Consider the following 15949-nt stretch of genomic DNA (forward strand, 5'->3'; position numbering starts at 1 on the left):
TCCTAAAAGCGGACCCTGGTTGAAAGAATGTGATTAATTTTTTCACAATTTCACGAAAAACGGACCTTTCACAAAATGTCTGGACAGACCCCTGATATTAACAAACAAAAAAACTGTAATGTTCATAAAATGAAAGTGTAATATTTATATTAATGAGTAATATAAATTTGAATTAAATATTTTAACCGAAGGAAATTTTTAAGTCTTAAACCAAAATCAAAAATTTAAACAAAACCATTTTAATACAAAATAAGATTCAATATTCATTAGGTATTATACTTCAGATATTTCTATTTCTTGAATTATTAGAGGTTTTATGAATTTTAAATCGGTAACTTTTTCTTTTTTGGTTCATTTAAAAAAAAATCATATTAGCTATAAAAAATTAACAAAATTACAAACAATAAGTAGTTTAAAATTTCGCGTTTTCCTTCACTTTTCTAAATTTTGATGTTTCTATAGCATTGTATGAAATATCGTGGAATTTAAGTACCTACCACGTGTAAGTGCATGGCGCTCACTGCACAAAAAACGAAGGAAAAATAACTTATACTTACAATGAATTCACTGATAAATTGTATCAAAAACTGATTATTTAAATGGGCGATTTGAAAGTCACGTGCTGTAAAGAACATCGTAGTTAAAATCAAGTGAATACCACGAATAAAACTCGTCAATAACGTAATTATTTAAGTGCGTGATTTGAAATTTGCATGTCGCTATAAAAATCAGATTTTTTAAAGCCACTCGGGAATACATCGCAAGGTCTGCCGAAAAAATTATTGGAAATTAATTTGGACTGACGATGAAATTGGCGAAAACGAAGCTCGTCAGAAAGTAGTTATTTAAATGTACGATTTGAAACTCCCGTGTCGTAAATAATATCATAGTATGATAAAATCATAGTAAAATATGGGATTTTTAAAAGCGTGGCAATGACTGCTTTTAGAAAAAGAAATCAAAAAGTTATTTAGGTTTACGATGAAATCGGTATAAATAAAGCATTTGAAAAAGTGATCAATTAAATGCGCGATTTGTAATCGTAATAAATGTATCGGGATTTTACAAACCACTAGGAAATGGTTGTTATAAATGCCCCCCCCCCCAAAAAAAAAGTGATCGAATTGTCGCTGGGATTTATAATAAAATTGGCAAACATAAAAGGAGTCAAAATGTGATTACTCAAATTCGAAATTCGTGTAACGTAATATAGTATTAAAAATATTTGGTTTTTTAAAACCATACGAAATTTTGTACCAATAACCATTGAAAAAAAGATCGTGAAACAACGTAGATTTACAATAGAGTATGCGAATTGAACACATCACAAAGTTATGACGCAAATGTGAGCTTCAAAATTTTCTATATTATTTTATTTTCAAAAAGTAAATAAATAAATAAAAATTCTTTTCATTGTGTTCAGAAGCTCCCGCGGACCGCAGATTGTGCACCCCTAACTTATCTCATTCTTTGCAATTAATTACTATATATCATTATTGTAAGTTCAGTTTTTGGCAGTTAGATTTTTGTGTTAATTTTAATTAAATACGTATTTAAGCTGCGTTAATAATTTTTTGTTATTTTTTATTGATTCTTAAATTATTCTAGAGATTTGCATAACTAAAAAAAAATTTTTTTTACATTTTTGATACAGGAATATTGAGAGCGTTGAATTTTTTTAAGCTAATTAAAATATGTTCTTTCTTTTGCAGGCCAAATCGGTGAAAAGAGCTGCCGAAGAACAACTCCCCCAGCTTCAAGCATCTAGCAATGAAGAATCTGAAAAGTCTTCCAAAATGGCTAGAACTGATTCTTTGCCTGATAAGAAGCCTGATTTAGTTCTCTCTCAGCAAACTTCTTGCCTTAATGCATCTCTGCAGTCTCAGCAGCAGCAATCATCCCAACAAACATCAAAACTCTCTAGTTTCTCGGTGCAAATAGTTCCCAATTTCACCAATCAGCAGACTGTTCAAAAACCCCTAAATTCTCCACTTACTGCTCAAGTTTCACTGCCACAAAACAACCAAACCGACAAAAAACCTGTGTGCATAAGCAAAGACGAGAACTCCCAATCCGGTAGAAATTCCTGCAGCAATCCTATCGTTGAGTGCAAGCAGGAAAAGGACAACGATCCGTCGGACATGTGCCAATTCAAGACAGTCACCCCCAACGGCAATTCTTGCGATTCTTTGTCGGACACATTTCCTAGCATTGGTGTGAATGACGATTCGGGTGAAGATATGCTTCCACCAGAAGTCCTGCACGATTTAATCAAAGACATGACAGAAAATCCTGATTATTCAGATTTGATGACTGACTTTTTTGATGATGGTGGCTTGAAGGATCAAGAGATGGTTGGTAAAGAAATTACGGACTTAGTGAAAGATTCTCCAAATACTTTCCAATCAGATGAAGTTCCATTAGTACCTATTCAAACCAGTGAGCAACAATTACAATTTTTCACTTTTTAATTTCTACCTGTACTAATGTTTAGTTTCAAAAACTGTGTTTAGATTACGTAGAATGATGTACCTTTGTTTGGGCAAACTTTAAAATCAGAAATTTTTCAATATTACAAAAAAAAAAAAAAACTGAGCTCCGTTTGAATATGATTTTTTATTTTTTTAAAATTTTTAAGAAAACTTTCTTCTTGACATAATCATTTACCACCTACCAATGAAATGTTTTCCTTAGGGAAAAAACCAGGGTTGCAAAAAACCCGGGTTTTTCCAGCAAAACACTACCCGGGTTTTATTGGGCTTTTCTGGGTTTTTCATGTTTAATTGGGTTTTTTTCAAAAGCGAGGGCAGGGATGTAAGTACCTTATTTTAAAAAAGCTTATTTTAATATTAATAATTAAGTTTAATTTTATGAATTGGTTTAACATGTAGGTAATTAAAGTGTAATTAATACAAATAAATTGGTGCAAAAATCTGAAAAAAGTTTCTTCTGACATCAAATTTCCTCTTTGGGACGATTATTTGGTACAGTTTTCACCAAGAAATGTTAAAGCTCACTTGAAATGGAGATATTTTTTTTTAGAAATTCTGTATATACTTTTTTTTTTAGAATTTCTTTGGATACCAAAAAATTATCTTTTTTTGTATTGTAAATTTGTAATATTACTAGGTGCTGTATCCCTTCATTTATAACATGTGACGGAGCTTAAGCCCCCCCCCCCCCGTTCCATGGTCCCTGGGAATTAGCATTGAGGGATTGCAGAATTATAACTAAGGAGTGTTAGTTATATAATTGTTTGTAATTGAGCATTTCCTTTTTATTATATTTAGGTCTATTTAGAAATTTTCCTGGAAGCAATGAAACTCCCATCTCCACCCTGTCTGCTCCTTCTATTCCAACATCCTCTCTCTACAATCAACCGGCTCAAAGGCTACCTCCTTCGTACATGAACACTAATATACGTTTTAATTACAAAATGACTGCTGAGCCAACCGGAAGTTTAGCTGCTCGCACTCTCAAACAACTGGCAGAGCAACATCAAAGCCTACAAGTATGTATTGATTTTTTTTAAATAGTAGAGATCGTCATGCATTCATATATAGAAGTATGTGAAGTATTTCACAAGCATGAAGTATGTAACTGACTAATGATGAACGATCATATGTATTGATTTTTTTATGTATGTATTGATTTTTTAAATAGCAGAAATCATCAGGCATGAAGTATATAACTGACTAATGATTGTTCATCATTAGTCAATTACATACTTCATTATACTTGATTCAAACAAATAATGTAAAAATATTAATTAAATTTTAATTTAAGTAAAGTAGAAGTTTTTGGAGCTTATTTTCTTTTTTCAATTTAACAGAAAGGAAATTTCATTTTTTTTCAAAGAAGGTTTTTTTTGTTTTTCAGATTCCTGGAGGAAAAAAAAGAATTATTTTTTATTTTCTTGCCAATGTAAATGCAATTTAAAATTACTTTCATTTGATTTAAAATTGCACATCTCAATTCATATTTGCACGATTTAAAGATTAGACATCGAAATTTGTACTCAAACAATCTTAAAAAAAATTTTACATCTATATTTTAAGAAGGGTGGAAAGAGGCATTTTTTTAAGTTGAAACTTTAATTCTTTTTTTTAAGCTTAGAAAAAGTGGTCTTTAATTTGAAAATAATGTTTAGAGGCATGAATGACAGACCGCATCTGGTTACGGGAGTGTCCACTTTGTGGAGAAGGCACATAATGGTGTTTTCATAGAAGATTCACTGTAATTTAAAAATTTTCTACAATGAAAAGCATCTGTTTTGTATAAGTGTACATAACAAGAGGTTTCATATTTTTTTTTATTTATTTCTTTATTTTATTTTTTTACAGCAGCAGCAACAAGTATTTAATCCATCCTTAGTCAACAGACCATCCTTTAGTAAAGATAATCCTTTCGCCAACCAATCCCAGAACTCATCAAACTTTTTGAATGGAACAAATACTGTTAACCAAAGCAGTGAAGGAGCTAACAATTCCACTTCAAGCGCCTACACGTTGGATCGTCTCTCGGAGGAATTCTTTGGAACTTTACCTTCCAACTGTGAGCAGTCTAGCCCCAATAATAGGTTTGATATGAGTAAGCAAAGAATGCCAGAGAACCAACAACAGCAACAACAAGTGGAGGAGCCGCCTCCTTATGGCACCACAAGACTGCTCAGCCATTATTCTGAGAACGCTCAAGTTAGACCTCTCAATTCCATAAATAGTAATCAGTATGTGCCACACAGTCCTATAGGAGGAGGAAACAGGCAAATCCAAAATAATTCAGATCTAAGATTTCAGTTTCCACAGCAGCCTCAACAAATTCACATGGTTAGTTTAATTTTTATCTATAACTTCTTTTTTCCAGCTATGATTACATTTTGTTCCTCTGTCGGAAATCTTTTTCTTTAAAGAGGGTGCATAGCGTTTTTAAAAGCCCTTAAAGGTACTTTTTTCATTGGGTATTTTTAAAAAGTGCTTAATTTTTCCTTTACTCTGTTGATTTTCGCCACGTATTATGTAAAAAGACACTGGTTCTATTGTTCCATTCGACGTTTTCACAATTAATTCAACCCCAATCTAAAAGTGCTTAAAAATATTTTTGAGCGCTTGAAAAGTGCTTAAAAGGTGCTTATTTTTTGTTGAAAAATTTAGCTGTGCACACTGTTAAATCATTAAAGTATTAATTTGTGTTTTGTTTTACATCATCCCAACTATGGATGGTTGATTGTGAAACCATGCATGCGAAAAGAGCAACTGTCTGAAACATCCAGCCAAATGAGAACATCCAATCAAAGACTAACGACGATAATATTTTAAATCTGTAACAATTGCTTTTATTACCAAATTACACTTGGTTCAAAGAAAATATTTCATAATATTATAAAATATTACAATATATAAAATATTTCATATATTATATATAAAATATTTCATAATTCATAATATTTAATAAGGTTTGCAAAAAAAAAAAGTTATAATTAATGAAATTTGAATTTTCTCTTCATTTAAAAAAAAAATTACCTTAAAATAATTCCTCCATAAATTTACATAGAAATGAATTTAAAATACAAATTAACATTTTTATTAATATAAATTTTTTCAGTGTTATTTATAGATGAGGAATTTGCCCTAAGTATCTACACAATTTTGTACATAAGCCACTGAGTGTTTTCAAATTTTCTCATTTCAAAAACATTTTAAGTGACAACTTCAAAACATTTATTTTACCTCGGTTCACGTTAAATTTATATACTTGTAATTATAAACCCTGTGGCATAATTTTTTCAAGTTATCGACGACAAAAGCACGTATATCTAGCACTAATATCTTTCTGCAAGATACTTTTAATAATAACAAACATTTCTGGTTACTAATTTAAAATAACAGAAGTGCTGTGTTTACAAAAAAAATTACATTAAAATTTTTTAATGAAGCATTTGATTATTTTTAATTTTAATATTATGGGCGAATTATGTTTTGCATTTTGTTAGGGGTTGAAACGCACTCATTTTTCCTTCGCATTTTGGAAGTAATCATCACAATAATAATATTTAAAAAAAAGAAGAATTCAAAATTATTAACTCCATATGAAAAAAACATGTTTCTGAAAGAAAACTTTTACAACATTCAGCTAATCTTTTTGCAAAAAAATGTCATAATAGTAATTGCCGAAAAAAAGATTGTTGACGAAATACAATGAATTGGACTTCTCAAAAAATGTTAACTCAAATGTGTGTTTCGAGATTAGATTGTTGTCATAAATAATATCAAATAAAAAGCACTAGATTTAAAAACTATGGAGAAATCAGCAGCAATAGCAGCCAAAAAATCGATAGAGTTTTGCTATATTACTGCCATAAAAAGTTAATACTCAAATGCACGATTCGAATTTTCCATATAGTTTGAAATATATTGGGATATTTAAAAATATATTTACTACATTATATTTTACTACATCAATGTATTAACTCATTTCTTTTTTTTACTTATAGTCCCAAGCTGAAGAATTCAAGCAGCAACAGTTAGACAAGATGCAACCACATTCAAACGTTTTTAATAATTACTCTCAGCCGCAACAAACCAACCCTTCGTTGTCTCAGTCACTACCCGTGTCACAATCCCTCACTTACACAACGCAGTTTTCTCCAACTATTACCAAACCACCCCCAGAGTACAAAGCCCATCACAGTTTAATATCCGGGCAGCACGTCGAACAGTCAAATAATTTACTGCAGCCTATGTATAACCAATCAAACAAAAATACCAAATTCGGTAAAGTGCAGCGTCCCCCTAATGTTACCATATCGTCCGACGGCACAGCTCTCGCCTCTGCGACCCATAATTGGAGGCCAAATATGAGGAGTTTACCCCAATCTATACCCGTGCAAAATAGATTCCGAACAAATTTGACAAATTTTAATAATTACAGTTTGCAGTCAACAGGACCACCCCTATCTCCTCTGTATAATCAATATAGAGCTCCTGGAATCCAAATGCCTGTAACAGGTAATCAAATGCCTGTTACTGGAAATCAAATCTCGGCTGTTGGAAATCGGCCGCCAGGACCCAGAAATCAAATACCAGTGCCTAGAAATCAGATTCCGATGTCTGGAAATCAATTAGCCAATAACCGTCTTATAAGACCTGACAGTGTGCCCAACAATGCCATCTTGATGCGTCAAAGAATGAACATCTCTCAGTGTCAGCGGAGTCCCACGATGGCCTACTTAGATCAGCATTCTTCCATGAGTGTTACGAGCAATTCCATGTCCCCCAATCGAACACTTTCTCCCATGAGTCCCCTAGGATCGTATGTCGGACCTAAAGAAATGATCAGGAATGATGGAACGATTTCTCCACTTTGTCAAATGGGGCAGTATTCTGGACCTAAGGATGTAATGAGAAACGACGGAACTCCGACTAGTCCAATGGCAACGTACAGTGGACCAAAAGACATTGTTAACAGGAATAATAGTGGGCATATTAATTTAGATCTTTTTGATAATGTACCAGATTTATTTGATTTCTCTGACATTGTTTGAGAACAACCTTAAAAAAGTTTGTGCAATACTTATATTTTTTAAATATAAGTTTTGAATATGGAATAACACCTGTCCCAGGATGCTTATTTGATTACTTTAATTACTTGATTTTTTTTTCTATCCATATATATGTTTCATTTCAGTGTCAATTTTCATTGCTGATTTTTTTAAATGTATAAAATTGAGTTTTAAATTTTTTTTTTGAAAAAAACTTAGATTAAGTTTTTTTTTTAAATATATTTATTAATATTTTTTAATATGTATACATATATATTTTTTTTGCAAGAACCATTTCATAGTATAAATTTGTAAATGATCAAAACATATTTTATCTCCAATTTTTATTTTATTTTTAATATTTAATTTAATATTTCTTCTACATGATTTATGTAAATTTGAACTTCAAGCTTAAAATTATTTGAATAATTTTTGGTTTAAATGATGAGGATGATTGAAATATGTATATTACGTTGAACGTATTTTAATTATTTGGAAATATTATTATTGGAATAAAATAAATTTTGCACCTTGAATCAAGTGGATAGGTTATGTTTTGTCAAACAGTCGGCTTTTTTTATTACAGCAAATTGCAATATTTGTATAATGGAACAAAATCACTGAAATTCCCGAGTTGTATATTGAGAGGGAAATTTGATATTTTCCTGATAAATCAGGGTTTTTAATTGATTTTCTTGAAGAATTCTTTATAATATCAAAAATTGTTTATATGTATTTTATATATAAAAATTCCTTTAAGAATTTTTTTTCTTAAAACAATAAGGTGATACTTTTGTTTTATATTTTCATTTTATTTGAGCAATTTATATTAATCCTTAAGAATTATAGGTTCAAAACAACTAATTTATGCTTTTAATATAAACTGATGAGAAAGAATTATTTTTATGAAAAAACGAGTGATTATATGCATAAATAAATGCATTTTCGAATTTTTTTTTTTCCTTAATGAATAAGATTTAAGCATAGAGTTAAATCAACTTTCAAATATATTTTAAAATGTATAATTTTGCTGCTTTATTCATTTCCGTCATAAAGTGTATATAGTTTATCAATTTTGTTATTTTAAATGTTTGTATATTTTCTTTTTTTTTTTTTGTGTGTGTGTGTTCTTTAATGAACTTTTTCTCCCATCCCTAAAAATATCACAACATTCCTCCTTTTTCTTTTGTATTGAACTGTTTAATGTCAATTTATTATGTTGATATTAAAAGTATATCTCTTTCAACATATTAAGCTGTTCCATATTAAATGATTTTTTTTTTATATACACAATTTTTAAAGAGGTCACTAACCCAATTGTTTGATACACAATTTTAAGAAAGATGCAAAAACATTTTTTTTTTATATATATTATATTTAAAAGGTCACAAACATACATTTTTTACATAAAATTTTAAAATGTAACTAAAACAAATTTTTGTTATAAACAGTTTTTGAAAACTTGTGACACCCGATTTATTTTATATTCAATTTTAAAAGGGTTCAAGCACAATTTTTTTTCTCAATACAAGAGCAAAATGTGCACTTCTACAAAACACTTCTATCATTGAGTACTGGCCAGTTCTAAGAAAAATAAAAAGCTTGTTTATTACATGATCATAGTAGACATAAGGACTTATTCTTACCTAAAAATCTCTTAAAGTTCCTCAATATTTTAGACAAATAAAATAAATTTTTTTGAACCATCTTTCATTTAAATTTAGCTAAATTAATAAATGAAAACAGGGCTCCCAAGAGTCAGGGAGAACAGGGAAAACCTGGAATTGTCAGGGAATTTTAATTTAACTCCAAAAATCAGGAAAAAATGTAATTTTTTTCACAGAAACCTTGAATATTCCTATAACATACCTGGAAAATGACCAGTCTTAAAATTGTTGGTAACAGTAATCAGTTACTGAGATTTGAGTTATATAATTCTAACATCTATTACAATTATGTGTTGTAAAAATTTCACATTTTAGTTGAAATGAAATGTTCCCATGCCCATTTAATATAAAATATTATCTCAATTTTCCTTGAAATTTAGCTGGTGTTCAGGCTGGTGTAACTGTTCAATTTCTCCCCCCCCCCCAAAAAAAAAGTAGATGTCAGAAACACTCATGATTTTACGCCAGACAGCTTCTTAATTGAAAAAGAGCATATTTTTTTCATTAAGATAAAATGTGTCTGGAAATTTTATTAAGTGCTGTACATGTCCATGCAACATTATAGATGAGGCCGAATCTCAATTTTTAGAATTCAAAGTTAGAAAAATATTTCTTTTCTTTCGACACGGATAAATTACTATTTTCATTTTGCAATCGCTAACTCTGGCAACAAGAATTTTCAAAACCCAATGTAGACAGCAATGTTGCATTAATTGTGGGACCTTTTTTTGATACTTAATTTGTCCTGATACTTAATTAACTGATAACCTTTTCATGATATTAATCAAAATGGAAATACTTTACATTATACCATACTAAACCTTTGCCTTTCTTCAACTTTATCTTTGAATTTAATAGGCATTTAAAAAGAACAGGAATGTGTACCCACCTGCTTAACCCTCCAAAAAATAAAACTCTGGTAGGTTTATTTGTTTTGTTTGAAAAAAATCCAATAAAACCCATATTTTTGTGGATTATATTTTTTTCAAAATTGATTAAGAAGGGACTTGGTTTACCAGCCTTTTTTTTCCCTCTTATTACTACAGCTATTATAATTTCACATATTTTTTGAATATTTTTCTCAAATTATTCTGCAATTTTTAAGCTAATAATCGTGAATGCTTTCTAATAAGTTGTAGACCAAAACTTTTTAATATACTTTTTTTTTAAAAAACTTTTTAATAAAACTTTTTTTGAAATCTTCCCTATGTTGAAATGTATGAAATTTTGCAGAACAAAAAATGTTTTAATGTAGCAGAAATAAAGCACATTATACTCTTTATTTTAGACTATTTTTTATTTATTTTTTAAATCTTAATGATATCACGTATTTATTTTGTAAGAAAATTCTATAATTAATGGTGTATCGGCTTAGTAATAATAAAATGAATGTCACATTTAGTTAATTAAAGTTCTGTTTAATGCTTTAAGTGTCTATCAATTTTAACAAGCTTATTGGCTTTTCTGAGATCGAAACTGATTCTCAATTTGGCCCAAACAAGTTCTAAGCTACTTTTCTAATTGCAAGTGTGACTGATGAGTAAATGTTAAAAGGCACTCTTTTTTTTCTCTACTGATAATGGTTAAAACTAAATTAAAAAATAAACGTTTACTGGGTAGGAAAGAGTATTGGGTGTTTTTCCAAAAGAATTGTCTTTGATGTAGTTACGTAATATCCCAGAGTTTAAATAAAATAAAATTAATTTATAAAAATTGTGCGAATTAAATTGAAGTTAAACATTTAATGTTATGTTTTTTAACTAGTTGAAAATGTTTATGAAACAATAAAAAAATATAATAAATCTGTACTAAATATTACAACTGTACAATACCAAAGTGGCAATTGATACAGATTTCCATTGATTATTTTTATTATTATAGCACTTTTTTCTCTGTACTTATAGATGAGAGCTCGATTTTTATTGAACCACTTTCTATGTTCTTCTTTATAAGTCAGGGGTTTCCAACTTACATGAGGCTGGAGGCCGCAATTAAAAACTCCAGTCAAATGGCGGCCGCAACTTTATCAAAATTTTATCTAGGACTCTTTTATGTTTGAAGAAACATTAAAAATTACTGTCAGATTTTTATCAAGTTGTGCAAAGCAAACGTATTGAATTACAAATTAAAATTTGACGTAGATTTTTAAGCAACATACACGATTATTTTTGTATTTGAATAAATATTTTCTTAGATGCAAAACCTGAGAAATAATTTTTTTGCCTGTTTGGTTTGTTAAATTTCCCAGAAACGTAGAAATTAGGGTTTTTTTTTAAACGAAAGAAGAGTATTTTAAACCCATATAGGTTTTTTACGAAAATTGTCCGCAAAAAATGACATCTAATATATTTTAGTTCGTGGGCCTCAGAAAATGGCTTGGCGGGTCGCCAGTTGGAAACCACTGTTATAATTCAGCAAATATTGGTTTTAAGTAGTTGTTATTATATTCATTTAAACAACATCTTTGCTTACATAATGAATGATACTTATTTGCCTAAATAATTTGCACGAGATCAAAGTTTTTTTTTTTTTACCTGTAACTAACCAGCGTCCAAGCTGAGCAAATTTTTCCCACACTGACTAGCGCCCTGGTCATAAGTAGTTTTTAATTTTTGGTATTATATTATACCTCTTTGTAATTATGATTTGAAATTTATTTTAATATTTTTTGTGAGATTGATTTAACCTTACGATATTTATGTATTTAAAGCAAATTTATTACTTATTTTTCCGTTATCACAAACTTATTTTTAACTTAAAACTACTAACTTATATTTTCGTTATCTTTGTCCATGTACGATTTGATAATTAAAAATCACCCATTAGTGAGAAAAATTAAATACCATTAAAGTTAACAAGTCCAATTTATCTTTGCATTATTAATTATATTAAAGGGTTTATTTTAACTGAAAAAAAGAAATGAAAAAACATAATGTACATAATCTTTGCTGTTCATGTAAATATAACCATTATAATGTTAGATTTTTAAAAGTTCATATGTATGTATATATTGCTTTCTAGATTTTTAGAACACTTTTTGAACTGCTGATGATTTTATAGATTTTATAACAATATTATATGACAGCTGTACTTTGAAGTTTTATGAAGTTATATGATGGCACACTCGTGCAATATAAGCCCTTTACTGGAGATATATTTGAGACTGCCTTGTATATGATTATAATGTAATAAAATAATTTCTAAAAATTGCTTCCTTTTATTTAAGATCCAAAAGTTTCAAATTCGTGACTCATAATTTTTTATTTTAGCAAATACAATATAATGGGGGAGTCAAAATAAATGTATATGATGAATGTAATACAGTCAAGTGAACTCCCGGATATAGTGAACGAAATGTTCGCTCCCGTGCCTTACTATACATATATATTATTTTTTGTGGATATAGTGAACCCAAAAGAAAGGAAAGTGGGTATTATAACTTTCTTCGACTGATTTTTTCTTCATTTTTTGGTAATTTTGAAATTTTTACATAAAACATACATTCCGATTTTTAAAACCTTCTATTGAGTGGAATGTAGCCATAAGCATTCTTTCTTGTTTGCTTCTTCTATCTCAGTTTTCCATCCCTAAATTTTTTGTGCGCAAGACGAAGATAAAAATAAAAGTTAACTCATATTTTGTTACTATGTATTGATTTTTAATCATTTTTGTATTTCTTTGACATTTATTTAAATAATGTGTAATAAAAGGGAACAGTTCGGAAAAATTATTTAAAATTGTTTGCAGTACGGTTATATTGAACCTAAATTTCGGTCCCTTGAAGGTTCGCTGTAGCGGGGTTTGACTGTATATGAACAAGTTATAAATGTACTCCCCTCAAAATTTCGTTATTTTTGTTATACAGCAGGCATACAGAGTCCAAAATGTAATTCTTGCCGAACTTAGTGCAACACAGCTGTGATACATGCTTTCAAAACACTTCATGGTCATTGAGCCCGAAGGCACGTGATCTTTTACGACCTCCTATATGGGGATCCTGGTGGCCAAGTAAAAGAGTGCATTGTTAGCCTTCTAACTGTTTTTGCAGATGACTCGATGAGTTTTATAGCCTAAATGTAGGTTTCCATCTATTTATCTGTGCTACACTCTTTGTAAATAGACTGGGTGGTTCAAGGTTACGCGATTTCCCTACTCTCTTCTCCGTTACCATGATTTCGCCAAATTTTGCTCTTTTTTTCCCCCACGCCAGTATATTGAACAGTTGGGAAAAGGCGAGATTGGGCTAATCCGTAGCAACTTAGTGGAAAATTTGTCCAACACTTCCCGATATATTTCTTAAAATTTTGCACCAAAACAAAATTTATATAATAAATTTTAGATTTATCAGGCATGCGATTCTTCTGCTAATTCGCGGAACTCTGAGAATCTCAAGACCGTTGATTCGCGGATTTCCGTGAATCAATAATTTAAATTTCGTAACTTAGGTTAAAACTCGTTATCGAGACATTTATTTCGCTCGTACCAGCACTTTTTTTTCCTCCGAAGTATTATTTAATCAATGTGATATCTATGCCCCCTTTTTTAATTTGGCTACTATTAGATAGAATTAATTTTTAATGTCATTTTACGACAAGGAAATTGTAAATCGCGTATATCAGTAATCAGAAAGTAAAAAAGAGGAAATCCAAGAATGTAGATATACTCGTATATATAATTTGTCGAAGCTATGATATCCAAAAAAAAAAGTGCGACTTTTAAATTGCATAATTTTAAAATCGTATGAATAAGTATTGCAATATTTGATTTTAAGTTGAGAGAATATGAAACCCGATATGTGGCTTTTAAATCGTGTGAATATGAAACTCTATATTGGATTTCGAAAATACAAATAGTGATGCGTAATTTTTAAATCGCGTAAATACGAATCACGATGCATAATTTTTAAATCGCGTGAATTCAAATCCCTATGTTTAATTTTTAGATCGCGTATAAATACGAAAATCGATGTTTGATATTACAACCGTATGAAGGAATCACGACATTGGATTTTAAAAACACTTAAATACATATCGCGATATTTGATTTTTAAATCTAGTAAATAAGAATCGCTATCTAAGAAATTTAAATCGCAACTTTTAAATTAGGTAAATACGAAAATCGCTGTTTGATAATAAAATCGAGAATTTAAAAATGCATTACAATTGGATTTTTAAATAAATAATCGCAATGTACGATACTAAAATCGCGTGAATAAGAATCGAGATATTAGCAGATTCTGGGTTTGGGATTTCTAAAAGGCTTGAGGATACTAAACAATACTTTAGTCATAATATATAAAAATTTACAAGATTAATTGAATGAGCAAATAAATATTTCCACTATTTTTTTGATCTGTTTGCTTTCACGCCAGCAAACAGGAGCAGCGGGTAAAATTTTCTGAGCGTGAAAATAGCTAAAATAAGTAAAAAGGCCGAAGGGTTGGCAACTACGTAGTTTGAATTTTCTCTTTATCTGAGAAAACCGGAAATAAATAATTATTTTATTTCAACGACTGAATTTTCAGAAAAAGCGGGATATCGTGAGACAAACGCGAAAAAAATCGCATCCCTGCTATTTCAATTTTTTTGCCAGCTATTATTGTACGACATAATTCATTGTCTATTCAAATTCCGCGCCTTGCTAAGGCCTTCTTTCTTCTAGGTGTTGGTCAGTAGCGCCACTACGGACATGCAAATCAGGATTGCTTTTAAAACGTGTTCTACAGTGGACCCAATTTTGGGCCTTTGACTACTTGAATTTTGAACCCGATGAAACTAAACTACGTTTGCATTACACAGAGAAGAAAACCTCCCACGGTTAGCCTGATGGCAAGGGGATTCTAACCTATGATCCGCCTAAAACTGAGGATATCTTCCACCAGCTTTGTGGTCAGTGCGGAATTCATATAGACCAACCATCGCTGAGAATCGGTTCACCTCATTGGAAGGCGAAAGCTCTATCCCCTGAGCCACCACGGCTACTATGCATGATTTTATTTTATAGCCGGCCCAAGCTCTGGGTTTACGATTCAACTCTGTAGCCTTGTAATTCAGAAGATAAAGGGAACTTCTAGATCAAGTATTAAGAGAAATTTACCTTTATTGAAGACTTCACGGAACTGTGCACGATTGTCAGCAGCAATCAAGGGAAGGTACTGGTTCAAGAAGACCAGGTTCTGACGGTACTACTCTTGGGGGCAGACCACTGTGTATGACGTACGACTGTGGCCCACAGTACTACATCTGAAATTTGAGTTGCACTGCAGTGACAGAACGAACTGTTAAAAATCGGCTACTTCCATGTACAGCTCCGATTGAGACGTCATGAAGCTTGCATTCCACTCAATCTAAACAATTGCCGTTTATGACGCGAATGGTGTTTAGTCAAGTGGAGATCTACTGTGTAATTTGATGAAAGTCTGTGATGCCATTAAAAGCCGTATATTGGTTAAAGGGCGAGGTGAGCGCCTGCTACCGACTTGTCTTCGTCGTAGAGACACCTAGAGTTATGGTTTGGGGAACACTCTCTCCTGCTCATGGTTGAGAAAACATGCATTAATTTTTTCACTGGCAGAGAAAAAATACAGCAGATAAAATACCCCTACAGAAACAGATAAGTTTCTTCGACAGGCAACCCTTTTACTCCGATAATAATCTAATGTCATGCCGATAGTCATTCTTGAACAAGCTCGAATTGAGGAAGCGCATTTCAGTTGCATAAGGATGTTAACATGTTCATGCAATTG

At 30.7% G+C, this 15949-nt stretch overlaps 1 protein-coding gene across 1 annotated transcript in view; it reads left to right on the plus strand.

Annotated features, from left to right (window-relative positions):
- Nucleotides 1-7738, plus strand: part of LOC107452906 (uncharacterized) — a 28771-nt gene extending 21033 nt beyond the window's left edge. The window contains exons 2-5 of the mRNA XM_016069531.4: nucleotides 1713-2439; nucleotides 3291-3511; nucleotides 4344-4826; nucleotides 6491-7738. Of these exons, the coding sequence (XP_015925017.3) occupies nucleotides 1713-2439; nucleotides 3291-3511; nucleotides 4344-4826; nucleotides 6491-7540 (2481 nt within the window). The 3' untranslated portion in view covers nucleotides 7541-7738. The remainder of the gene's footprint in view (nucleotides 1-1712; nucleotides 2440-3290; nucleotides 3512-4343; nucleotides 4827-6490) is intronic.
- The last annotated feature ends 8211 nt before the right edge of the window (nucleotides 7739-15949 follow it).

The sequence above is a fragment of the Parasteatoda tepidariorum genome, chromosome 2, assembly GCF_982258835.1.
Source record: "Parasteatoda tepidariorum strain Cologne lab strain chromosome 2, Ptep-v5.0, whole genome shotgun sequence".
NCBI classification, from domain to species: Eukaryota; Metazoa; Arthropoda; class Arachnida; order Araneae; family Theridiidae; genus Parasteatoda; species Parasteatoda tepidariorum.